This window comes from Falco peregrinus, chromosome 3 (assembly GCF_023634155.1).
Source record: "Falco peregrinus isolate bFalPer1 chromosome 3, bFalPer1.pri, whole genome shotgun sequence".
NCBI classification, from domain to species: domain Eukaryota; kingdom Metazoa; phylum Chordata; class Aves; order Falconiformes; family Falconidae; genus Falco; species Falco peregrinus.
The window spans coordinates 57,567,637-57,594,630 of NC_073723.1; the positions used below are offsets into that span (position 1 = coordinate 57,567,637).

At 38.2% G+C, this 26,994-nt stretch overlaps 1 protein-coding gene across 5 annotated transcripts in view; it reads left to right on the forward strand.

Moving 5' to 3' along the window:
* The first annotated feature begins 387 nt into the window (after positions 1–387).
* The window catches only part of ESCO1 (establishment of sister chromatid cohesion N-acetyltransferase 1), a 35,707-nt gene continuing 9,100 nt past the window's right edge, over positions 388–26,994 (forward strand). The window contains exons 1-9 of one of the 5 annotated variants that reach the window (XR_008746353.1): positions 818–1,048; positions 3,718–3,821; positions 4,023–4,233; positions 4,809–6,180; positions 6,824–6,935; positions 8,251–8,314; positions 10,457–10,571; positions 19,853–19,984; positions 26,824–26,946. Coding sequence is in view for 4 of the 5 variants with exons in the window: in XM_055799060.1 (XP_055655035.1) it covers positions 4,025–4,233; positions 4,809–6,180; positions 6,824–6,935; positions 8,251–8,314; positions 10,457–10,571; positions 19,853–19,984 (2,004 nt within the window). In the remaining variant the exon portion in view is untranslated. Of the gene's footprint in view, positions 469–817; positions 1,049–3,717; positions 3,822–4,022; positions 4,234–4,808; positions 6,181–6,823; positions 6,936–8,250; positions 8,315–10,456; positions 10,572–19,852; positions 19,985–26,823; positions 26,947–26,994 lie in introns of those variants that run through there. The other 4 variants (XM_055799060.1, XM_055799062.1, XM_055799059.1 and 1 more) reach the window with 4 other exon arrangements.

A 26,994-nucleotide genomic window follows, 5' to 3' on the forward strand; every position in this document is an offset into this window, starting at 1 on the left:
GTCTCCGAGGCACAGACAAGTGTCTGTCCTGCTTTTACGCTCAAGTGACTATCCACTAGCACAATGCTGCACCTGCGTTAGGGAGACTGCTGTCTGTGCTCCTAAAGCAAAACTGATCAGCAGGGAACCCCCAGTAAGGCCAACATCTATCTCTGCATGTTTAGAGAAGCTTCCGAAGGCGTTAAGAGTGGAGATCCGTTCTGGCACAGCACCAAACCCATCTTTAAAGGGATTTCCAAACGCGTTTGTGGGAAGCGGCCCACACACACTGAGGAAATGCTGCTGCGAGCACTGACTGCTGTACCGCCACCGTTAACAGGAAGCGTATGACGTTACATGTTTCACTTTGCATTCAGCTATGACTGCCAGTCACGAGGTGGCACTGACACTGCAGGCCACCGTCAAAAGTCACACCGGCCCCGCTGGCCTGTCAGCACGCGGTGCTGCTTCCCTCCTCATGTCTGGCAGGTGAGGAGCCCAGGGGTGGAGGTCGAGGCTTAACAGCCAACGGGCCCAACCCGGCCCGAGCTGGCCGGGCCGCCGAGGTAACGGCGCCGGGCCGCGGCAGCCCCGGGCACTCGCTGAGGCGGTGGGCGCTGACCTGACGGCCCCGATGGCCGCGACCGGCCCGATGGCCGCGACCCGCCCCGCGCACCCACGGCACTGCCCTCACGCCGCGGCGGCTGCGGCGGCCTCTGCGCATGCGGAAACGGCGTCGGGCACCGCCCCGCCCCCCCCGCGGCCTGGGGGACAGAGGGAGGCTCCCGCGGCGACGGGCGGGGCGGGGCGGGGCCGCGCCGGTGCCCGGATGTGGGCAGGTCCGCGCGCGCCGCCGCTTCGCAGGGGGACAGGGAGGGGGCGCGAGCCGCGCTGACCTCGACGCCGCAGCCTGCGCGCGCCCCCGCTCACCCACCCGCGCCCCGGCCCCGCGCGTCCGCCCCGCCCCGCCCCTCTCCGCCCCTCTCCTCCCCCCCGCCCCCCCCGCAGCTGGCGAGCCGGGCGCGGAGGGCGGCTCGCGCTGCTGGCACGTCGCTGACACTCGCGCGAGGTAAGCGGCCGCCTCGCGCCGGAGCGGGGCCCGGGGTGCCTGCGTGCGTGTGGGAGGCAGCTCGCCCCCCGGCCGCCCTCCCCCCGGCTCCGCCGGCTCCCGTCAACCCTTCCCCTCCGGCGCCGTGACCGGCAGCCCGTCCTCGCGCGTAGCGGAGCCGTCTGCCTCCGCCTCGGGGCCGACAGGCCGGCGGCTCCTCCCGGGGCCTGCCTCGCCGGCCGCGGCCCGGCCAGGGCCTGCCTGCGGCCGCCGCTGTCTCCGCGATCGCGGTGGGAGCGATCGGCCAGTACCCGCTCGCCGACTGCTCGCGAGTGAGAGCGGGCGGGGGGCGCCCTGCGGTGGGCGCCGCTTCGCCGCCGCCCCCGCCTTGCCCCTCAGCGGCGCTTGCCTTGGCCTGAGGAACTCTTGGCCGGGTTTGGGGGCGCCCTGCCAGGCCCCGCTCCAGAAGGGCTGTCACGGCGGGGCGCTGAGGCGGATGACACCGGGCCCCGCTCGGCGGCCTTCCCCTTTCCTTCCTCTCGAGACCCGTCGTGGGGTCTCAGCCGCGAGTTACGGCGCGGGGGCTGCGCCGTTCGGGTGCGGCTGTCGGTGGGGGATGCTCCTGCGGGACCCCGGCGCCCTGCCGAGCAGGTGGGCTTCCAGTCCGGGCCGGGACACAGGGCTCGCCCCCGCTGTGAGGATTTGAGGGTGTGGGAGTTGTGTTGTTCTGTTTTTCCTCTACTTCCTGCACCAAAACCTGTGATTGCAGTGTAGTTTGCTCTTGTACTTCTCTGTCTTCCCTTCTTTCCATAATCTGGTTTTTGCTAGAGGGGACCTCCTCCAGACAGAATCTGCCAGTTCTTGAATGCCTGGAAAAGTCCTTGCTTTGCTGTGCAAAGTATTAGTAGGAAACAGATTACTATTAAAGAGCTAGCTAGCTAGCTAGCTCTCTTCGTGGGAGGAGAGTGTGTTTGTCAGTGTCCTGAGGAACAGTAGTGGTGACGGAAGGGTTGTATTTTCTGTTTTTTCTTGAAAGTCTTTCCTGAGTACGGCATGTCACATGGCTGAGAGTGACAGTGATGTTTGTATATGTCTGGGGAAAAAAAAAAGAAGGTCTAGGTGTACACAGTATGTGCCATGGTGTTCTCAAATTTTGATGGTCAGTGTTGTCCTCTAAACTAAGAGAAGACCAAAGACTTGCTCAGCAACTAGAGCTGTTATTTTCAGGGTGAGTGGCTTTTCTGTGGCCCTGATGGATAGTCTTTGACTAGTGGAAACTCACAGGCTTGCCAAGTGTCATGGACTCATGAGTATTGGAGCTAAGGCATACAAATTCTGTTACCTGCTCCTTAGGGAGAGATGTGGAAATAGCACCATGAAAAGTGCTGTTAGAGATTTCTTCCCTGGGTAGAATTAAAAAATGTATCTCAAATACGAGTCACTGATCATGCAGCTTCTTTAAAGGAGAAAGTCAGAGAGCGGCAGTGGCGTCTGGAATTTGGGTGCTATCAGTCTTGCATGGTTAGAAGTGTCTTTATGAAAAGAGTGGATAAATGGAGGTTAATGATGATTTAAAATCTGAAAGAAAAGAAAAAGCACAGATCTTTTTCCTTTTGGATAATGAACAATTATTGAAAGGAGCTTAAAGTTTCAGATTGTTAGAGAAAGACATGCATTTGTCAGTACTGGATGGCTTACTTTAGTTGTAATGAAATTAAAGTATCTGGTCTGTGTTGTACAACTGGAAACTTACAGTTCCTGTTTGACCTTAAAATCTGTCAAATTTAACATTAGATTAGTTAAGGTTTGAAAAAGTAATATAAATTTGTTACAGACATATTTGTCATTCTGTAAGTAGCAAAACTTAATATGTAATTATTGACCCCAAAAGATGATAGGAAAGTTCTGAGCACTAGGTATTACAGTAAACTTAATTTAAAAAAAATATTAGTGAACTTTGCTGAACAATTATTACTTACACCATAATAAAAAAAGTGTCTTTCAATAAGCGAACTTAAAAGTTTCAGAATCCACAAACAGATGTGAAAAGTGTGATTAACTGAAGCTGTGAATACTTTTTACTGTGGATCTCTACTATTTTTCAGACTATTGTACAGATTAATTTCTCTGTCATTGACATCAGTTGTCGTGAAGGCACCATCTTCAACTGCCTAAGGCAGATGTCTTAAATAATGCTACTTTGTAGGGTTTCTGTCTCGGTATTGTAGCTTCAGTCATTTTAGAAGGAACAGCTACAGGTGGTTGTTAATGTCTATGAAGTTCTGTAGTAGCAGCCATAAAACAGTAGTCTAATGGATTTATTCAGTATTGCTGTGAGGCGCAGGATTGACAGCTTTCATAGCCCACTTTTTTGTTGGCTATGAAAGACAGCAGAATACTGCTTTCTGGAAAAATGAGAAAGGCTGAGAAACTGCCTTTGAAATGGTACTATTTATTATCTGCCACCTTTTGAAAGGTAAAAGGGTAATGCTTAAGACAGCAAAATGCCAAAAATTGTTGGATATGGAAATAAAATTTGTAGGTTGTTGGTTTTTGGTTTTTTTTTTTGTAAGAAACTTTGAAGTGAAGTATTGCTTGAAGGGATGGAAGAGGGTGGGAATGCCAAATTAAAAGTCTGAGAAGCAAGTTCATGAAGTGCTTACTGCATGAACATTTTATATTCTTCACAGGTGGAATGAAACATCCTGTTTGTAAGCATACACATGAGGAATGCTCTTGGCACACCTTGATAAGTTACTTAGGCCTAAACATCGATTGCTTCTTGTAAAAACCTGTAAGTAAAATAAATGTAATTTCATTTGAGATTGCTTTGATGTGTTGCTTTCTGGTCAGTTAGCATGATCTGCCTCTAAATAAAAGTGAGTATCAGTTACCTTATTTTGTAAAACGGGCAAATCTTTGGTTATATTAACTGACACTGCAACAACAGTTGACAGAAGACTGTAAAAGCTGAATCAATTACTGTGTTTTACAGAAATGGCAGCTCAGAAAAGGAAGTCTATGTTAGTAGAGCCTTCTGCTAAACGTCCAAAGGTGGACAAGAACAGCAAACAGTCAGTGAAGAAGGAAAAAGACGTGTCAGATACAAAACATGTCTCAAATAAATCAAAGCCTGGTCAGTGTGCAGTGCAGGAGAAAACTGTCCTCAAAACCTCTGCCACGTCAAACAGGTCAGTGACAAAAAAGTAAGTAATTGTTGTTCTAGTTTATCTTTATAGATTAAATTAGTGCAAAAACAATCGAAGCAGAATGAATTTGAGTTAAAGATGCAGCTAAATAGTTATATTGTACTAGTGGGAAGATCGGCCTTAAGTGTATTTGTATGTATATGTATCTGTATGATATTAAGTATGGTATCTGCTACATGGTCTTTCTCTGGCACCATGTTAGTGTCTTGAAATCCAGAAAGACTTTCTCCAAAAAAGTTTCAGAAGTGAAAATAAATCTAGTATGATATAAGCTAATACTTAATTTGAAAGCCACAAGTGTCAACAATTAAAAACTGCTAGAGATGTTAAAAAGCAGTCATCTGGGGTTCATAGTTCAGTTTTGCCATGCATAAAAATTGTTAAGTACTACACTTAAGAGTAACCTGGTGGAAGTGAAGTCTTTTTAGAGTGATTCTAGAGAAAATTCTTCTAAAAGTGTTGAGGGTGTAAGATCTAGTGTTTTTAAAAAAGAGGCAGAGCTTAGGAATGAGAAAAGTGTTGACAAATTCTACTTCCTGCATGCTTAAAAAATAATTATTTGGATCTTTCAGTGACAACACCAATGAACCTGAAGTAGGAATGCGCATGACTACAAGATCATCAGGATTCAACTTGAATAATAAAACAATACCTGACAAAAAAGTCCAACAACAGCCTAAGTCTACAAAAAATAAGGAGGTATGCCAGAAAAAATCTGTGCAAGAAATTCCTAAGTCAAAATGCGTAATTGCGCCAAATGAGCCAGTAATGAGGAGATCACAGAGACTGCAGCAGTTAACACATGTACATGTACCAGCAAGATCCCTGCGCAACAGAGAAATTAAAGAAGAAAAAGCTTTGGAAGTTAAGCAAAGTAGCCAGGCAAAAAGACACACTCAGAGTGCTGCAGCAAAAGTACTTAAATCTGCTGCAGAGAAGACAGAACAGAAAACGACAAAAATAAAGCCAAACAATACAAGTGAGGATAAAGAAATACGTGTGGAAGTGACCAGCTCTCTGAAGGAGAAAAAATGTAAAGCAGACAATAAAAATGATAATTCCAGCAGCTTTCAACACAGCCTTCAGGGGTCATCATTATGTCCTGATGAGGCTCTCCAGGAAGTTAAGAAAGACCAAGCAGGCCCTGCATCTCCTATTCCCAGCAACACAAAGAAAGTCGAAACAGATTCTCTTAAGCCAAATTCTAAGACAGTAACTAAGGAAAAACAACAAGTGCATCAGAACATAAAAAACAGTACAAAACCAAAAAAGATTTCACAGCCACCTGCAAGTGAAACTAATGTGGCTGATCAACCAGAGAATGATGCGAAATCCAAAAGAGTAAGCATCCTCGAACTTTGTGAAGAAATCGCAGGTGAGATTGAGTCAGATACTGTAGAGGTGAAAAAAGATTCCCCTAATACAGAGTATAGCAAAACAGAAGAAAAGCATGCCAACGTACAGTTTCAACAAAGTGAAATGCTTACTCAGAAAGAACCTAGTCAAAGTACTCAGTGCAAACGTTTTTTCCCTAGCAAAAAAGGAATGCCTGTCAAATGCACTCTGAATGGTAGAAATAACTCCTCAAATAAAAACTCTAAGTGGACCAAAATTAAATTACTGAAAGCTAGTAACATGAAGCAAAGTAACTTAAATTCTGCAAATGCCCCCAAGCTTTCTTTGTTGAAAGATTACGCTGAAGTTTCAGAAGCAAGTCAAACAGCTACAGAAGCAGAGCTTTCTAAGGCGCAAGGCAAGCTGTCAATAACAAGACTGTCTGAGAATGAGAGTGCAGCTTGTGTGCAGGAGAAACCAGATCCTTCACCTGAAAGAGCTGGAGCTAAAGAAGTGATATTAGAAATAAAACAGCCCACAAAGAGGGGTGCAGAAAATGGTTTGTTGCGTAATTTGACAAAACATTTATGTGAGCCAAGATCAGATGAGGTAAGTAATTTTAATCATGGTGTATAGTGGGAGGGTGTTCTAAATCTGGTCTGTTTTCTGAGAAAGCCATGCTCAGAAAGTTTAACAATGACTTCATTTTACAGTAACTTAAAATGTGTTAAAGATCCTTTACTGGTGTGTTGTCACAGATAGGATGATAGGAAGCTGAAAAATGAATCTGTTCCACCCTCCTAGGTTCTGTAGTTAAGGAAATGTTGATCAACAAAATTTCCTGCTGGAGCTGGAGGTTGTACAGATTCATAGGGGCACTTTTTGATGACTTAAGCTTGTATAGCTGATCTGTTCTGAAAAGGTGTATTAAAAGAAATGAGACGGAAGAATACATTCTCTACCTGAATGAGCTCCTATTAAAATTTAAGATTTTAAGGGCACAAGTGTTCTGTGGGAAGTATTTTACAAGCTTACATACAAAACAAGAAAGATTTTTTGCAAAATTAATACCACAAACTTAAGTATGGACTAGCTAATCAGTTGCATTTTGTTTCCTTTAAGTAATGTAGGAATCGGAAAACTTGTGCTGTATTCACGATGATAATACTTAGTTTAAGTCAGTGATTTTGTTAATAGGTTAGAGGCATTAAATAGTTCAGGTTTTTTATCTAATGTTTTCTGTTTTGTTTAGAACTTCCGATTACAGCTGGAATCAAGTCCAGAACATTCTCCAGTAAAGTATGTCACAGCTCCTAAACCACCAAAACAACTAAAAAAAGAACCTGGAGAAAATGAACCTCAAGGTAACTGTTTACTACTAATTTTTCCTCTTCTTCTGACCAGTTACATGGGAAGCCTAAGTCTTCCTTTCAGAGGAGTGTTTCACAGAATAAGGTACAGTTGGTGCAGAACTAAACTTCTGACGTTGGAACCGTTTACCAGGGGTTCTGTATTTCTTTGCGTGTCACACCCATGGTCACTTTAGTAACAATGGATATCCCTTTATTTCTGGGCTATGTAGTGGGCGAAAGAGGTGTCAGTTTATCTACCTACTCTGCTTTTGGTGCATCTTTGTGCCTTATGCATTAATAATTTCATGCTTAAATATGCTCCATTTGAGTTAAAGTGACAGGTTTTTTAAAAATGCAACCAACCAACCAGAAAAAAACCTAATCGAATAATTTTCTTTTCCATGTAGTAAAACTTCCAAATTTCATTTGGGTTCTTCTCTTAGATTGGTTTCTGTTAAGGATTCTCTGTTGGTTACCACTTCCTTCGAATAAGTTTCTGCATTTCTTTCTCCTAAATAGTTCTGCTTGATCTTGACCAAATTATTAATTACATAACCACTCTCCTGTTTTTATTTCATAGTCTTAATTTATCAGCTTGTGAATGCAGTTTGTCAAACCTTATGATGAGTGTGATGCAAATATTTTGACTGAAGTACATTTGTCTAAGAAATATTGTTGATGGATCACTAACATATCTCTTCATTAACTTCCCTCTTCATATTTCATCCTTTTGCTTTTGGGTTTTGGTTTGTTGCGGTTTTTGGTTTGACTTTTGTTCTGCCTTTTTAAATCTGAAGCTGCTTTTGAGTGACCTGTTTAACTCTTCAGCTTTACTAAATATTTCTTTTTCCCTGCCATTGTATGGTACTTTGAAGGGCAAAATACTCTTAAGTGTATTGTTAGAGAATGTAAAACCCACTTATTTCTTTTGATATGCTTGGTTGTTTTTTTTTCCTAAATTGTTATAGAATGCACCTCGGATGGGGGCATACTGTACATTTATGATTCTAATACTATACATAGAGCTATTTATATGGGTGTCAGTATAAACAGATTTAAACTCCAGTGTAGTGTCACTTGTTCATCTGCTGGCAAACTGCTATGCAGAACTGCTATGAAAATATTGAAGAAAATTGCATATTTTTTGAAGTATGTATGGAGAAACATCTGAATACTGTCTTAGGGTTGGATCCTTTTTTTTTTATTGGCCATGAACTGATTGCAGAATTGTCTTGAATATATTTTTGCAAATTGCTATTTGTGTAGCTCAAATTTCCTTTGCAACCTAAAACTTTATAATGAAGTTAAAATCTTTGATTAATTGTAGGTTTGGCTCCCAAGCAGTTGACACAAACTTCATTTACCAATCAAACTTCTGAAACTGAGAACAGGTATAGTATTTCATACATTATGGAATTACAGTAACCTTCCATAGAGGTATGAGAGGTTTTATTATGCGACTGTTCTATTGTGTCCCACATTCGACTTTCAGTTACAAATAAGTGACTTGCCCTTTATAAAAATAGACTTTCATTTTACCCAGTTATTAAGGGATGTTTTTATTTTGTTAAGAAAATTATTAAGCAATATATTTGTAACTGCACATTTATTTTAAAAAGTAGCATTTAACAGAGTTGGGAAAGCATATTTAATGGTCTCTGGCTCAAATCAGATGATAACCAGAGGGTATAGGAAGGGTTTGCCACATGATTTTCACTTACTGAATTATTTCACTTATTTCTGGAAGAGTTTTCTAATCCTTAAGTTATGGGAGTGTTGTGTATATAAAATCCTTAATTTGGGATTGTTTTGTAATTGCTGTTAAGATGAAGGTGTTAACAAGCCATATAAAAAAATTATTCTGTTCTTACTGCTGACTAAATTTTTCTTACTGCTAACAGTTCAAGTTTATGTTTTATCCTTGATCGTGTTGACTGTTGTAGTTTTTGAACACTTCTGATATAGTCTCTGGTTTTAGCCAATTACAAGCTAAAGACAGTAATTTCTTTGTACTTGGTACTTTGAGCAGAACGTTGTTGGCACAGTGGTTAGTATATTGATACCATTCTCTACATCTGTAATAGAGACAAGAAGAAATGAGGCAGTTCGTTTTCAGTACATCTGTTTGAGGCCAGATTAACAATTCTAATTAACCAGCCCTTTTGTACATGTTGAAAAACTGCTGCTATGGAATTTCACAGAAGATGGGTGGTAAGGTAGATGTAAAACTAGTCAAATTAGTATTTTTAGATTTTTCAATGAATATGACAACTTTGATTTTTTTTTCCCACAGTTTTATTCTTGACTGTCTTAACAGCTTTATGGTATCTAGTCAAGTTTATTAGCTTTATTAGCTGAACAAGCCCATATTGCTTTACTATTATTTGGATATATATTTTTCTTAACCTGCTTTCCATACAGTATCCAAGATTTAAGCCATCATTCTTTCTGTATTATTCCTGTCATAACAGAGTAATGTGCATATCTGTAGCATAGCTCTTTAGGACTTCGTAAGAAAAGGTTGCAGTGGGTAAAAGCAAACCTTAAAGTAGCTACTTAATGCAAATTTTGGGGTACATGATAGGAATAAAAAAATTCGCCAGGCATTTTCAGAATGTTCAGATTTAGTACAAAAAATGCTGTTTTAAAAATGTCTGGCAAGAATTTTTATTTTTGAAAAATCTCACTGAGTTACCTGGTTACATGTACTACAGCAGCTGCTACAATTTTAAGTGTTCGACTCTACATATTTTCTGTTTCTAAGCAAACCAAGGCTTAAATACCTAGTTAAAGTGTAAGTATTTTTGTGTGTGTTTTGCTTTGGTGATCTCCACGAGTTTTATCTAAATCTGGAACTAATGTTGTTTTTCCTCTGAATATACTGTTCATAGAATAACTTTGCTGTTGATATATTATAGTACTTTTCAGTGTTCCTTTCAGTCATGACAAGGGGAAACTTAAACTGAGTGAGAGATATTCCAGTGATACCCATGCATTTATTCTTCAGGTCCTCTTCTCCCTCCTTTGACTGACAGACATTAGAAGAGAATAAATTTGAATTGAATTTGAGAGATTTACAACATCTGGTTTATGTTGCCCACTTACATTTGTGGGAATATTTAAATGGTCTGCCTCAGCAGACTAATGTATGATACCTAAAACTAGAAACCTTAACCTTATGTAGGAAATACATAGCATTAGGTACCATCAGTCATGCTCTGAAGGTGCTTCAGTTAAACGTTTGTGTGAGTGGTTGTGACTAACCTACGCCACTTGCTTATAATTTTTTTTTTTAAGAAGAAAAATAATCTTGTAATTAGGCTACTCACAAACTATTTTTTGGTTAATCCTTTTAGTTCCTTATTTTTCCATTTGAATTAGAAATTAAAATATATAGGACTGTGTTTTGGGTAATTAACTTAGATTTGCATCTTGTTAAAGTTTAGTTATACTAATCACAATGGCTTTGAGTACATAGGATGACATGTATAATCAGTCCCTTTTTTTAATATTAAATATATTTCTATTTCAAGGGTTCCATTGTCAAATCCTTCATTAGCATCAAAATGCAGTAATTTCCTACCATCTGAGGAACATATTCAGAAGCTAAAAGAAGCAGGAAAGGATGGTGATAAGCAGATGATTATAGTAAGTAATACCCTTTTAGTAAGGCTTATAGCTTCTGAATAAATTACTTTGGAATTTGGAGTGCTGTGTTTTTATGAACTTGTCTAAAAATCATTACTTATACATACTACTATTACCATTGTAAATGATTTGTGAAAGCAGAACCTGTACTAGGTTATCATCCAATGTGGATGGAAAAATGGAGTCAGACAGACTTAATGTTTAAAGCTGATTCTTGTTAAAAGAAATTTCTGCATTTTTTTAATAGGATGGCTATTAGGTAAAAATGCAGTTGTTTTAGGGAGAATGAATTTGCCTTTATGTGCAAAGTCTGTTTCTTAAAATTTCAGAATTATAGGGGGAGGTGCATCTGGCAGTTTGTGTGCAAAATTAATGTCAACTGATTTATTCCTACAAACGTCAAGATTTTCCTGTGGATGCCCTCATTTTCACCATAATATTTAAGCAGCAATACTAATTTGGTTATGTGTTTGTACCCTTTTTGCTATTAGCTACCAAATGCAGGTGTGTCTTTTAAAACAAGAAAATGCAAAATGAGAAGGAGAGGTGTGACACAGTCTTTTCGCTCTGTCTTGTAGAATCACACAACTTGATAGTGAAACAGTTGCAAGTTTTTGGTTGTGTTTGGTTTTGTGGTGTTGATAATCCACACATCAGATAATCCTTGAGAAATGAAAGGCTGGAGTTGGGAAGCTAGAGGGAGAGGAATCCAGGCCATTAGGAAGGAGGACTCTGTAGTAACCATAAGAAATTACCCTTTCACATATGTAACTGGTGGTCTTGCTAAATTGCATTTTTTTTCAGGTAATATATGGATTATACACATGAAAATATTAACTAAAATAGAACCAGGCACATTCTAAATGCTCTTATATCCATACTGAAATATTTCAAAATCAGAGCTTCTGAAAACTCAATTGATAAACATATCTGTGATTTGCCTAAAGTGATACAAATTAGGCACTTGAATGCCCAGTCACAGAATGATAAATAAACTGTGTCTAACTTTTAATAAATATTTCAGCTATTGCCTCTTTGAAACTCATGTTACCAACAGATCTAAAATTCATGATTGAGTATCTTAACTGTATTAAAAGGACTGTAAGGACATTCGTTCCTTTTAATTTCAGTAAAGCTAACTTAATTTTTGCTCATACAGTAATGGAACTTGAGTGAAGAGTTGCTAGGATATTCAACAAGAAATACATAACTTTCTGCTGAGCTGAATGCACTGAAGGGAGGTTGTGTAGCTCTCCTCTACAGTATGTGTACAAGGAGGTTTTCTGCAACTCCCCGTGCTGGTAGTGTTCTTGTTTTCAGCCCAGATTAGGAGAGTACTATTTTTTCCTTAGGTATTCAGCAGTAAAAGTTTTAAGTTATATACCTAGCAAAAGTTTAGAATATAAAGAATGGGTTTCAGTGAAGAACACCAGCGAAAATGGGAGAGACCTTCTTTCTTGTTTGCTGTGTGTATTTCTGGAAAATGCAAGTGAGCACTGTATTTAAATTTTAGATGTGAAAGTAACAGTTCAATAATATTTAATATTTTCCAGCACTTCATACAAATCTAATTCACTTTGATTTCATTGAGTTCAGAGCAGGCTTTTTATTAGGTTGAAAGGGTATTTTGGTAATGCCTGTAGTTCACTTTACCAAGAAAGCATTAGGTAAGGTATTGCTCTGCTGTTCTTTTACCTGGGGGAAAACTGCTTTTAGCATTGTCAAAACATATAGAGGAACCCAAATACTTGTTAAGCCATTTTATAAAATACTATCCTTGATATGAGTTACTGTGGAAACATGGCATAGTTACATCTAGAGTAGTGTTTGCTATCATCTGGAGGGGAAAAATCACTAAATTAACTTCTAAAGTACCAGGCTTTTCTCATACTAATACTCAAGTGATTGGGGATTAAATGCATGTAATAAGGTACATTTTGTAATTAATAGTTTTGTTTACAAAACCATGGTGAGTTTCTTAAATGTGGATTCTGAATCGCTGGACTTTTTTTTTTTTTTTTTTTTTTTTTTAATAAATATTTTCAAAGGTATCTATGTACTTGTGTAATGATTCTCTGAGAACAGAGGAGATTGGTTTGGTTTAAAAGCTGTGCAGGTTGAAATTTCTGCTATGCAGAGAGCAATCTTGCTACACACAGTCAAATCACTTAAATTAGCATTTATAGTGTCTGTAAAAAAATTTATAGTTAGTAGTTAGAAATATTTTTTATTGCAGGTTTCTAGCCCATCGTATTAAGAGAAACAGTTTAATTATTCTTTACCTTGAGCAAAGTTGGGAAGTCATGTTTTTATTCTTAGCAAGGAACACTTAACTTGCACTTTCTTATACGTTTTAAAAAAACCAAAAGCCTGAAAGGTGACATTTTGGGCTCTCTGCTGTGAGGTCTCATTCTTTTGGAGATCTGTCAAGCTGGTCCATCTTAATGTATGTACAGAATTTTTTTTTCTTTTTGTAACTGAAGAGGAAAACCGAGTTGCGCTTAGTCTGACTTGCCACATGATGCGCTGTCTTCATTGCGCTGTTTTTTTCTGTTGAATTTTCCTAGTCTTTTGTATTTAAGTTTCACATCTGTCCTTCTAATTATCTTTCCATATCTGTGGCTCAGAATCTGGGATGTTAGAATATTGTCTGTGTGTTCTCATCTTTTTGTTTCCTGAGCTGTATTTACAGAGGTGTTATGGTAAAACTAGTCTTTGTTTTCCGCAGTATGCTTTACTTCTTTATATTTAATCCTTAAAAATGTATCTTACCTTCCTCCTTCTCCCATATGATTCCTATAATGGATAGATTGATTTTCTATTTTTCTTGAGTAATATAATCTTTAACAAGCTTTAAGGCTATTTGGCTGTAACAGAAGTAAAATAATACAATTTCCATTGTATTTCCATTGTACATTTTCCATTTGAAGAAGAAATACTTAGTGGCTGTACTTGCACCGTTCTTTTTCTTGGTACATATCATGTAGTTACTTGAGCAGCTTTCAAACATGAAATTATCTTAATTTTGTAGAGGTACAGCTAGGACAGAAGATGACTTGGTTCTGTTTTCTTCAGATTTGCTTGCTGTCACACATCTTAAAAAGCAAGTCTCTATTTAGAGTGTAGAACTTCAGCTGAAAACAGGGAGGAATTTAATGTTGTATCAAATTTAGTAAAACAGTGACAGAAGACAATGGTGTTTGAAGTGATGTGCAAAGATTTAGGTTCAGACCAAGGAGAGTATGATCTGCTTTTCTGGAGGAAAGAAATTAAGGCTGAAGCTAAAAATATGTTCCAAATCCATTCAGAGAAGTGGTCTGTTCTGAGTATTTGTGAACTGTACCCTCTTACACTTCATTTGCATGTTCAGTTGATAGGTTAACAGGTTACATGAAGCTCCATATTGAAAATCTATTATTATAGAGTAATGCACTACAATTGTTCTTTACTTTCTAAGTACTTGAATCTGATGCGCAAATACAGGACCTTGAATATGAAATCATCCGTTTCTTTACTTCTGAAATGGAAAGAAATACAAATGTGTGAAGCATATGTTTTCAGTTTTCATAAAATGAGATGCTTTACATCCAAGACAAGGAAAGCCAGTTCTTTGCTTCTTGTAAAAATTCCGCTTGCCTGCCAGGTCTAGGACAAAATTTTGACCATAAGAATAAGAATTTTTAAAGGCATAAGTGCTACTAAGGAATGTTCTAAGTAACGACCTATGAGTTATAGGGATACTTCTTCCATTTTATGCCGTTAAGGAGACATACTCCTTTCAAAATTAAGCTAGTCTTTTGAAAACTACACTCATCAGTCTTAGGAAGGAATGTGTAAAAAGAAGGAACAGTGAAAACAAATCACTGAAATGATAAAAAGATGGTATAGAGTTACAGAGACTTTTCTGTGAGATCTGAGTTAATGCCTGGGTGCAAGCAAATGTGATTAAACATAGATGATCTTCATAAGTATCAGCAAATGCATGGATTAGGATCGCTTCATGGAAGATGTGCTGATTCTGAGGCTTGAATTGGTCCTATATGTGAAAGTGATGTGCACGCTAATGCAGTTTACACATTTAGATATCATACTTGAAATTTTCCTTACATATATTTTGGTTAAACTTAAAAATAGTTTCCAGTTTGACTGAAGTAGGTAATATATGAAATAAATACTTTTGATTTAAACTGAAAACACAATTCTCAGTGGAAATAGTAAGTGTGAAAGTGATTTCTTATGAGCCTAAAGGAAGTTGCATAGCTATGATGTAAAGTTGTTGTTTTCTTCCCTAAACTGGTATAGTCTGGTTGGCAATATCTCTGAAAAATTACAGAATGGCTTTTGGGCAATCTTTTGTTGTTCACATTAGTTAAACACTGCCTCTTTTCTTTTCTGTAATCCCAGTAAAAACAAGGCAGTAGTTACTGCGTAAGTGACTGGGGAGCGAGTTTGGTAGTTGAGAGCAGTCACTTTGCCTTTCTTCCCACACAGATCCCACCCTTTGGGATAGCTCAGCTCTTAGTGGGGGTAGGAATGGCCATCCTTTCCTGTTATCACTCCTTCCCATTTCTACTTCACTGCAGCAACCCAGCTTTGTCTGGCACATGCAGGTGGGTTGTGTTTTGTAAGGTTAGCTGGGGACCTGATACAGGCATTCAGGCACCAAGGCTGAAATAACATCGTGCCGTGGGTTAACCCTGGCAGGCAGCTAAGCACCATGTAGCTGCTTTCTCACTTCCCCCAAGAAAGATGGGGGAGAATACTGACGGGCTGAGATAAGGACAGTTCAATAGGTAAGGCAAAAGCTGCGAACCCAAGTAAAGCAAGCCCAGGAATTAATGCACCACTTCCCATCGGCTTGCAGGTGTTTAGCCATCTCCAGGAAAGCAGGGCTCCCTCATGTGTAACAGTTGGGAAGACAAACGCCCTAACTCCAGACGTCCTCCCTTTCCTCCCTCTTCCCTTAGGTTTTATTGCTCGGCATGACACCGTATGGTATGGTATGGTCAGTCAGGGTCAGCTGTCCCAGCTATGTCCCCTCCCAACTTCTTGTGCACACCCAGCCTACTTGCTGGCACAGCAGAGTGAGGAGCAGAAAAGGCCTTGATGCTGTGTAAGCAGTCTGCTGCAATAGGTAAAGCACCAATTCTGTTTTGGTCACAAATCTAAAACATAGCACTATAGATACTGCTGTGAGGGAAGTTAACCGTAGCCCAGCCAAAACCAGTACCCATTGGAACACTCTATAATATTCTTGAATAATGTTTATATATGGGTTGCAAACAGATGAATTGTCCATTGTAAGTACTGTGCAGATTTGGGTTTTAACTTTGTATTTTTTTTCATATTGCTTTAGCTAATGACAAGTGAGGGAGGATACCATTTCAGGATGGATAATGACCCTCCCATTTTCATTTTGCAAATATGTTAAATAAAATCAGATACATTGCAGTTCTGAAAGGTTCAAGTTGGATTTATGTTCTTTGGCTAAAATAGCGTTTCAGAAAGGTGGGTACTGGTGATGGTGTTTTTTTGGTTTTGTTCTTTTTTGTTGTTTGGTTTCTTTTTGTTAAATTCCACAGCCTTCAAAATAAAGTGAAACTTGTTTCTGAGTTGGGTCATGTCTTCTGATCCTCCTGGTCAGCAAGGGGATCTACCCATCAGCTTCAGTCTTGAATGCATCTTTCACTGAAACAGCATTCTTTGACCTTTTCATTTTCTGTGGAGAGCCCCAAAATCTTTGTGTTGTTCCTTCCTGCTCTTCTTGTATTTCCTTCCCAGCCTGCCTATTTCTATGGCTGGGTTTTATTCTTTGTTCTGTGAAAAGAGGAAAAAATAATCTTCCTCTAACTAACACTAGGTAATCAAGAAGGAGGTGACCTAATCTGTGCCTGAAGAGAAAAGAAAAAGGAAAAATAAAATAAAGGGCCCCTTTTCATCTCCTACAGAGGCACCAAATGCCTTTTTTGCTTGCAGGGCTCCTTATTCCACATATGGAGGATCAGCAGACATGCACCTTCTCAAAGAAGATATTGGTAAGACTTTTCTTTCTGTCTAACACAGAATTAAGAAACCCTTGTGGAGATTAAGGCAACGTTGTTGCAGTTCAACTACAGCTAGCTGTGAAACAGTGGATTTCCTGTATCTTGTGCTTATATTAATGAGGATTGCCTGAGATGTCGGGGAATGCTTAATTGCCATATATGCGTGCAGAATTTGCTTAGGAAATAAAAAGTATTCTTGCTTTTTGTTGTTATTGTTTAGAAAATTGAGTTTTAAATAAAGTAACATGTTTTTCTGCCTGCAGCCCCACATTTTCTTAAATACTGCTGTGAAAAACATTTCTCTTAAGTTCTGAGAGTCAAACCTCTTAACATCTTTTTCTAGTTGTGACAAGTTGATGGTTTATTCTCCAGTACCCACTATCTGATGTTTGCTGAGAAGATTTCCGCCCCTCCAAAACCCCAGTTTTAAGTGCTTATTTCCTGTTACATGTGGTGCACAAGGTGTTCTTGGGTTGATTTGTTTGTTCCTCTCTCCCCATTAGGAAGGATTGGCAACCTTTAATGCAACATTATTGTTTGGGAATGCTTTTTCCCTCTTGATGCATGGCCTTTCCAATTTTGCTTATCAGTGATATCATGTTAAAAATAGTCGGATTCTGTAGATATTTTGTTAAATGTCAGGAATTATGAAAAATGCTTTTCTGTTATTATTTTGCATGTCCCTTTTTTTTGTTGTTGTTGTAGTCTGCATTTGATTTACAAAGCTGCCTTTTTTGTTTGTTTGAAGCATTATGTCCTGTGGTGTGGCTTTGAAATAGCCTTTTTGTGTAACTGAAATACTATTTTCTTTACTGCCCTCAAGATACTGTGAAGTATTTGCTGAAAAATATAGTCAGCATTTGTTAGGGCTACAGACAAAAGATTGCTTTAGATACTGCAATATGTTTTTTCTGATAATTCACGTAACATGTTTTTAATATTAACCTCTTTGTGTAGCCCATTGGTACAACTGAATGCATGTAAAAATAGTATCAGTGAAATCCTAAAAAAACCCCCACCAGACAGTACACACGCACACACACAAACCCAAACCCCCTGATACCAGCAACATCCAAGAAAGTCAGACTGTAAAATACAATATGGCAGTACTGTTCCGGGGAAATGATCTGTTCCTGAAGACTTGCAAAACAGCATGTGTATTTACAAGGCAGGATGGTGTGAGCTAAGGATCCTGACAACTTTGAGAATATCCTTGCCCCATGTTTTTTGATGAGTTCCTACATAGCTAGGCTTTTTTTTGGCTTGAGATTTTTTGGTAGTGGACTAATAGGTACTTTAGCTTAAGGACCTTTAGCTTCTTGATCATTTGAACAGGATTTGTTTCCATTAGACTTACTGCAGTACTGATATGTACTAAGTATTTTAAGAGTTGCTTTCTGTAGCTGACTTCCTAATTTACATGTCGTCTTTATCAAAGTATGTTCCAGCATCGAAGTAGACTTCACTTATCCTACCCTAGGTACAGAGGATATGTTCTCCATCTTCAAGATAGGAATTACTAAATCTGGTTAAATTGGTTCATCTTAAGATAATTGCCGTACATCACTTTAGTGCTGAACTGCCTTTTTTCATCTTCCACGTGTAAATCCTTGAAATGCAGCGTATTTGGTGGGCATATAGGTACTTTGTTTTGAACTATATTGCTGCTTTAAAGGAAGCCTACGCGTAAAATAAGATGCGTCGGATTCAATTTTTATGCCTTTAGAAACCTCATATTATTCAAACTGCAGATCTAACCTCAGGGTTCATCTTTTCCTTTTTATTTCAGAAAATTAATGTTCTCCTATTTCTCCTTCTGTATACAGGAGGAATGTATAAATTGATGTACCGTTAAAGCAGGGACTTTTCAGATTCAGCTTCTTTCTGTTGGCCTGTAGCCTCTTGGGAAGAAACTGATATCTACATTTTAGATTGCACTAATGACTGCTTGAAATAAGTTGCTGTTGTGCAGAGAACTGAGCTGTCATTTAGCTCTTAAATGTACTTAAACATATCTTTAAAGATGGGAGGAGTAGGAAATGATTCATAAACACTTACTGTGTTGAAAAATGCTTCTTCTGTAAAGTCAGCTTTTTTACTATGAATATTTTCAGCTCTTAGAAAACAAAACTAAGTTCAGGTGATCTGTTTTCCTGCAAATTGTGCACTTTCAGTCTAAGCATACAGATAAATTTCCTTTTAAAAAACACTCTCAAGTCTTCTTTTTCTCATATAATATTCCCATTTTAGAGTACAAAATAACTTTTTGTTTCTCTATTACTTGTGATAAGTGTTAAAATAGATTAAAAGTGACATTTATTGCTGCTTATATAAACTCCATTTCCAAATGTAGTTAAAGGAAAAAAAATGTATTTAAGCATTAAGCTATAATTTAAAACATGCCTTTTTGGCTAGAGAGGCTTCAATCTAACTGACATTCTTTTGCTCTTTGCAGAAGGCACCCCCTGCACTTGATACTTCGTCCTTTATTAGCCACTGACTTCTTAATCTGAGCATACTTCCAAATTAATAACACTGTTTTAATGAATAAATAGCAAAGCAACAGGTGCTGAGTAGTGCCCTTAATTTGGTAATGGTTGGTTACGGAGTAGGAAGATAACTTAAAGGGTCATGAGTAAAATGGTATGATCTTCCACTTGTACTGTAGCTGCTATGCAGTGTCTGAAAAATAAGTTACAAACCCTGTGCAATTAAGATAGCACGTCAAACATCATAGCATCTGCTTTTATAATATCCTTCCAAATGTTCGGGAAGGTGGCTCACCTTTGGCCCACCTCAAAGCAACTCACAACCAAAAGATAGACAGCAGCAGAACTGTAGGGAAAGCCAAATAGTGTGGGGCTGGATGTTGGAATTTTCTTTGTGGAAGATGATAATATTTACTGCAAATAGGGTAACGAAGGAAGAATTCTCTGTCCTTTGTATTTCATAAAATAAAAGTAATTTGTTCAAAACTAATGGGAGTGGGGCTAATTTTAAAGGTAGAGTTTGTTCTGTGATTAATGCCTGTGCCTTTTGAGGCTGGGTTTTTGAAAGGTGGAATTCTAAATTCCGTACTTGTTCTTTCTCCTTTTTCACTCTGTTGTAGCCTCTGTGTTGAGTTTCCAGAAGATAAGTTGTAAAACGCATGGCTGATTAGATGAAAGTCCTGTTGAATTGTATTTACTGTGCTTGCAATTGACAAATACTTTTTTGTTTTGTTTTGTTTTTAAATAGGATGCAGGACAGAAGAGATTTGGTGCTATTTCCTGTAATATTTGTGGAATGCTTTACACTGCGTCAAATCCAGAGGATGAAACCCAGCATCTGCTATTTCATAACCAGTTCATAAGTGCTGTAAAATATGTGGTAAGAAAACTTTATATTTTTAAAGACGTAAGCATTATTTTTTATTTGCTATGTAGTAGTTGCAATTCATATTACATTAAGTCATATTTTAATAGGTTAATATCACAGTAGGCCATAAGTAATGCACTTTGGGAAATAAATGTGTTTAAGAGCTGTGGTAGACAGGTTATATGTAATGTATAAAATATTTAATAGGATAATGCTGTTTCATTGCCATTGTATTCTTTCTGTTAAAATTCCCCAATCTTGGGGGCTGGGGGGGAGGTGAGGGTGGTGACAGGAAAATAAAGGAATGTCACTGTTGTGAAAGTGCTAAATACAGGTTTCAGTACAACTGGTGTTTGCAGTGGTTGGCTTAATAGTCTGATAAAGAGCTGATTGTACTGTTTTTGTAATTGTGTAATCTTAGATGACTTCTAAATTACCTTTTCTTAGTTAGGTGTACTTTGAAGAGAGACTGCCTAGGAATCCGGCTGATACAACTTCATAGTATATTGAAACTTTGCTGAATTCATAGTGTGATTGTAATCTTTATATTTAAAGTCCAAAGTATTATTCTATAATTTCATTATATGTTGTGTATCTGAGTAGATCTCTCATTAAAACTCGTATTTGAAAAATTTTATACAATTTAAAGTATATTGTAAAATCAGCTACTTTACACTAGCTGATATTACAAGACTTACAGGAAATACCTGTTCACATGTCTGAAATCCAGAATAGAATCCACAAAGTCTGTTTTCTTTATCACACATGTTACCTTCAGTACTCTACACTCGAGTAGATAAGACCTCCAGGATAACTGAACTGAGGCCACCAATTCATTTCATGTAGATACCAAATGACTGTTGGGCTACTCTTAAGTCTCAAGCTCAATTTTATCCCACTGTTTACGAATATAAAGATGTATCTTCATAGCTAAAGCGTTTGAAACTGTCTGGTAAATAGTTCTGGTATTTGTTCTGTTCTTGGTCAGTTTTTGCTGAATAATCCAGGCATCCTGAAAGATCTCTTTTGATACACGTTGGGTACTTCATAGGGTGAGACTGGGCAGGGAGTGTGATGGAAAGCAGTACATTATTCTGGCAGTATATAATATGTTTCCCCATTTTATTCCTGTTCGTGTCTCATCATTATCCCCCAAGTACTTTCAGGTCTTGAATGTTGCCAAAGATGTAAACATAATTTACAGAAGATGATGTTAGTTCTTTTGGACAGGAGCTGGCAGATGAGTTCAATAGTTATTTAAAGCTGCTATGTTCACATAGGTAGGAAGCCGCAGTGAAGTTTAAATATTTTGGAGGTTGAAAGAGCTGAAATTTCTCACTTGTATCTATGTCTTGAGTAACAACATGCTTAACAGAAAAGTGAAAGTTATTAAAGTTATGATAATTATTAAAAGCCTTAAACCAGTCATAAATAACTATGTGTAAAGTTGGGTATGCTTTTAATTTGAGAAAAAACTTCCCCTGTTGTTTTCTCAGTTGATAGGCATCTTTTTAAAACTTCATACAATGTGTACTCAAGCAAATTACTTGCATTGTCAGTACAGTGAGTAAATGGTTTTATCTCTGAAATCTTTTTAAGTCTCTAGTTGTGTTTTGTGACATCTAGATGTCCATAGAGTGATGATTTAGAAGATTATTCTGGACCAGAAACTGTAGACTAAGAGGTGAAGAAGGGATCTTATGAGTCTTTAAATTCCCCTCTGATTTTCCGCCCCCCCCTAACAATTTGATTGACACTGTTTTCTGCGTGGGTAAGAAACTTCTGCCATGCTAAACAGATAATTCTTTAACACTAGTCATTTGACCCATAGTTAGTGGTACGTGGTTGATTGTGTTATGGTAATGTCCATGACAGAAGCATCCTCACCTCCTCTTAGAAAATAATTCTAATTTTAGATAAACCTTCTTGCCAGTGAATTAGTACACCAAGTCTCTACTTGTTAATCCTTAGTCATCCAGAGATACCAGAAGAATGATTGCTAGTTATCCTAGTTCTGCTAGGAGGTTTCTAGCGGCAATTGTTGGGAGGATGGCTTGGACGTGTGATATGCTTAGTTTCTAGGTATTTGTATGTAGTTACTGTGTAGAAACTATAACTACCTTCCTCTCCCTGACAGAAAGTGTTAATGGGACAGTAGCATCATGGGATTAAAAAAATTGTAATAGAGAAAGCATTGGTAGCTTCTTGGTTAGACTTTCTGGTTCAGGAACATCTGGTCTTGGTGTGTTACTTTACTAGGTCTCCAGATACCCTTTTTAATGTAGTTAATATGTTTGGCATTATTGTTGATTTCAGGCTGTTCTAAGATATCTTAGAAACATGTTTCATTCTCTTGTCATTCACATTCTTCATGCTATATAATGCAGTCCCAGTCTGACTTGAGAAGACTTTTCTCAGTTTTTCCTCCCTTTTGAGTGTCCGTTGTTACATGCCTAGTAGTTCTAGTGATGATTCTTTTCATAGAATCACAAAAAGAAGACCTGTATACATTATCATGCTAGAGCTTCTTGCTGTGAACTGTGAAAATGGACCTCATTGTTATGGTCTTGCCCACCTGCATGCAGATGCTTTGTGGGTTCTTTAAAAATACTGAGTAGCCAGAAGGTGGTTTGCATGTAAATAATAAATTGTTTACTGTCTCCAGGAAAGTATAATTTTGTTTGATTTTTTTTTTTTAAAGGCCTATCATTTCTTTTAGTAAAAATTCATTTTTAGGTCTCTCTAGAAATTCCATGATGTTCCCAGTAGGACAGGCAAATAAGGAGATGGTATTGGGATACTTATTTTGTCATGGATGGCTGATGGAGACAATAAGGAAATCGGAGGCCTTGTATGAAGAGAAAAATTTTGGCAAGTTTAATAACATTTTCTAGATTTGGGAAGAGAAGATTGGCAAATACTGATAGGGGTTTTCTGCAGGGTGCCATTTGCTATTAATAGAAGCATGCAAACTGAGTAATAAGAAGGTAGAGTGGTCAAGGATAGTACTGGAACAGGACTAGATCAGTGTGAGAGATGTCCCCTGCTGCATACAAATGTAGGAATCTGTCTCATTATCCTTCTGGTTTCAGACATCTGAAAGTCTCCAGAAAAATGATGCCACTCTAGCACATGCGTGCACTGAGTGATGGCATGTACATTAAGCGTTAACTCCAGTGGGATGCATAACTTTGTGGGAACTGATAGGTGGTTCAGTTTTATAAAATCCTCTAGCTGTGATACCACAGTATCAGTTGTGTATCCTCTCTGTGATACCACATAGTTTTAAAGAGCAAGACATTCTTTTTAATGAAGTTTTTAAGTTGCAAAGCCAAAAATCGAAGTTGGGAAATGCCTGTGGATTCAGGTGCCTGATGTGAATGCAGCTAATGTGTTTGTATTTCAACCTCTCCTCTTAGTTAAAAATAGCTTGAGCTGAAGAAACTGGAAGAAGCTGTTATTTGAGCTTATGTCTAATCTCCTAAGTTTTCAATAGCTTTTCTCCTGTAGCTGTACCCAAGCCCATCTGTGATGTTCTTAGGCTATTCCAATGGGGGGCGGGGAGGCAACATTTGACTTCTTGGGACCTAAGGCTAATAATAGAGTGTCAGGATTGAAGATGATGATGAACTTCATGTCATCTTAGATTTCATGCTTGTCTGGATTTGCATTAATTCCAAAAGTAATATATTTGTACAATATAAAACTTAATATTTCACATACAGTTCTTACTGTTGGCTGTCTTCTGTGAGAATCTTAGTTTTAACAGAAGGTAGTATTTAGTAGTTACACCCAAGGATCTTAGAATGTTCTACAGTCAAAACCTCATTCTCCATGTTGTGTTCGTAGGAGGGGCAGAACATTTGTAATTTGCTAGGGAGTCAGGAAGAATGCAGTAGGCCCATTTCTATGCTGCAAATTATCAAGGATAATAGTGCACCACATTTTATACTAAACTTGATAATTAGGGAAAAATTTCATAAATGCCTTTCTTAGTGAAGACTGAGAATTATACAGCATTAACCACATTTTCCTTACTACCTCAGTATTTTTGAGGAAAAAACAATATAAGAAAAATCCACCACAATTTTCATGTATTTGTACTCATCCAAGAAATGGGGAGTTCAGACAAGCCAGAACTGACATATATAGAAAGATACCAGGTTTGCTATCCCATTTCCTACTCTTAGGTAAGAACTTTTAAAACAAGAGGAAATGCATGGGAAGCAGTCTATTCTGTCTTATAACTTGCTTTTAAAGATAAATCTACATCAGAGATTATTTTGAACTATAAGCAGAACATAATTCATGTGAAATTGAGCACTGAACATTTCAGTTGCTGTGCTGTTAATGTTGGAGCCATCTTTACAACTGTATTCTACATCATTCATTACATTTTATATATAATGTCCAGTGAAAGCGTTGCACTACACAGTGTAGTGGTAATTACTGTCTGTGCTATTTCACAATGTAGTAGCAACTGCTTGTCTGTATTGCCTGTTTTTTTAATAATTTCTTCCTTTGTAATTCTGTTGCCATTGCACCTTAATAAGCAAGCAGAAGTAATCTTTGCTTGTTTGAATTGGGAGGAAAAGTTAGAGGTAGATTAAAAATTAGTTAAGGCAACTTTGCAATGCACAGTTATGGTTTCAAATGATTATAAATACCTGTAGGGTAGAAAGCTGTAAAATGGAGGGGAAGAGAGTATTGCAACAGGTAGTACACACCAGTAGGGCTCTGTACAGCACCAGTCTGACCAGCTGTGGTGATCAGGCTCTGTGTGCCTTACTGCTGCTGGCTATAAGTAGTCTGTTGTTGAGCAGAGACTTCCAGTATCAGGGAGGAGTGGTACAACCATGTTTTTTATGCTAGGCCTTGCAGAACACGTATCTTGGTGGGAACAATAGCTTTCCTTTTAACTTCATTGGTCAGCACAAGCAACGTATATCAATGCTTGGGCATCTGATTCAACAGTAAATAAATCTTAATGCCCTAAAGTAATGTCAATTAAAAGGAAAGGAAAAGCAAATTTTTTAGACATTGAGGTAGAATATTATAAAGTGTATTGCAGACATAAAGCTTTTGTTTCTTACTGTAGCAAGGTGTTCTTGCCATCTGCTTGAGTGAGAGAGTCATACTGCAGTTCTCAGTGATTGAAATACCTTGTGGACTATTGTATTTTCTTTTAATAGTGTTAAGTCTTTGTTTTAAAAAATACATTAATAGATGTGTTAAGAGAAATCATCTTCAGACCACATGCAAGATACTAGTACTAAAGCATATTTTGTGTATTGTGGATATCTAACAGGATCAGTCCCAGCAGAAGCTATAACACATTTTATTTAACAGCTTTAATGTTAGAATATGACAGAGCTGTGACCAATCTTGTGCGTTACTTCCATCTTTCTGGTTTAAAGGAAGCACAGTTAATTGCTTACTAAGACTGAACAATAAGAATACTAAAGATGTAGATACTTATGTGAAATACTAGTTTTTCTTTTTGAAATTCTTTAGAGCTGCATCAGTAACAAAGAAGTATGACTAAAATGTCTTCGCTAAAAATCTTGGATGAGCTTAGGGTTTGCAGAAACTTCTTGGAAAGCTTCATCTAAATGATACATTTCTGAATAAATTCCAAAATACCTTAATTTAGAAACTACCCCTCCTGTGAATATGATCAGTCCCCATATTCCACTAATACCTTCAGAAAATGAGCAGGTGGACAATAATGAAAATAATGAGCTCTAAGTATTGGAGAGTCAATTATTCTATTTTTACAGAATTATTTTTAACTTCTGCTAATATACTGTTGCTTAACAGTATAACAGCAGTATGATGTTCAGAAATGTTTTCTTCCATCGGATATAATTTTTTTGAAAATACCTGGCTATAATGCTAACAGGATACCTTAACCTGAAATTTAGGGTTGAATTTTCTGCATTAGGCCTGCAGCGTTCTGGATGTTTGGTAGGATTATCAAACTATATATTTATATCAAACAAAGCTATCACATAGCATTTATCTGCTGACTGATGGTCACAGTAGGTTTAAAATAGGCTATAGAAGGCTTTTGCAGGGCAAACGGGTAGCCAAAAGGCAGTAAAAGGTAAAAAAAAAAATTGAGAGAGGGTGGTATTTGAGGTTGGAGAGCAGTAAACCATTAATCTACGCCAGAGTCTTTTGACACCTTTTCTGTGTCTCAAAAAGTATGTCACGATCCCACAAATTGCACTTTTCGGCTTACTTGAATATTGTGACACTTTACTCCCTTTGTGTTCAGACCATAATGTATGTAAATTCAAACAGGTTCTTAATTTGTGTCGGTATTCAGTGCAACTCCTACTGAGAAGAGCAGGCAGGATTAAAATGGTGTCTGTGTTGCAATCATTGCCATGCTGGGTGCCAGACTTGAATAGTTCCAGAGCTACCAGAAAGTAGATAGATTTCTGAAATGTATCTCTTCATGTCTTGGTTGGGGTAAGCGAGTAAAATCAGCATGATTAAAATGAGATACAGATCAAGTGTTGTAACACTTCAGTTTATCTTTTTTTGTGTGGTAGTTTATATGGCATTCATTCAGTGCCAAATTCCATTGTTTGCTCTTTAGTTGAACGTTATTTTATGGGAAGGTACAGATTTCAATGAGAATTATTCCATCAATATTGTTTCTTCAAAGGCTTTTTTATTTAAAGTTGCTTTGAGTAAGGCTTGTTGATCAGCCATTTTAGTGGCTGAAGTTACTTCTGCATTCAGTATTTTTAGGTCCCATCAAAGCAACTTGATTTCTAATATCTACCAGTCCCATCTTACTAGATTTAAGTGGCTTTTTTGTTTTGTTTTTTTCCATGCAGGTACTGCTCATTATTCACCACGAGTGTGGATCTGAAGAAGAGTTAATTACCTCTATTTTTTTGAGTATGTTTATACTTCAGATACACACAACGTAGCCTCCTTCCCCATTAGATTCTTAGAAGGTAGTTATACATTTTTTTCTAGTATCCTTCTTGTGGCTTTAACAGTTA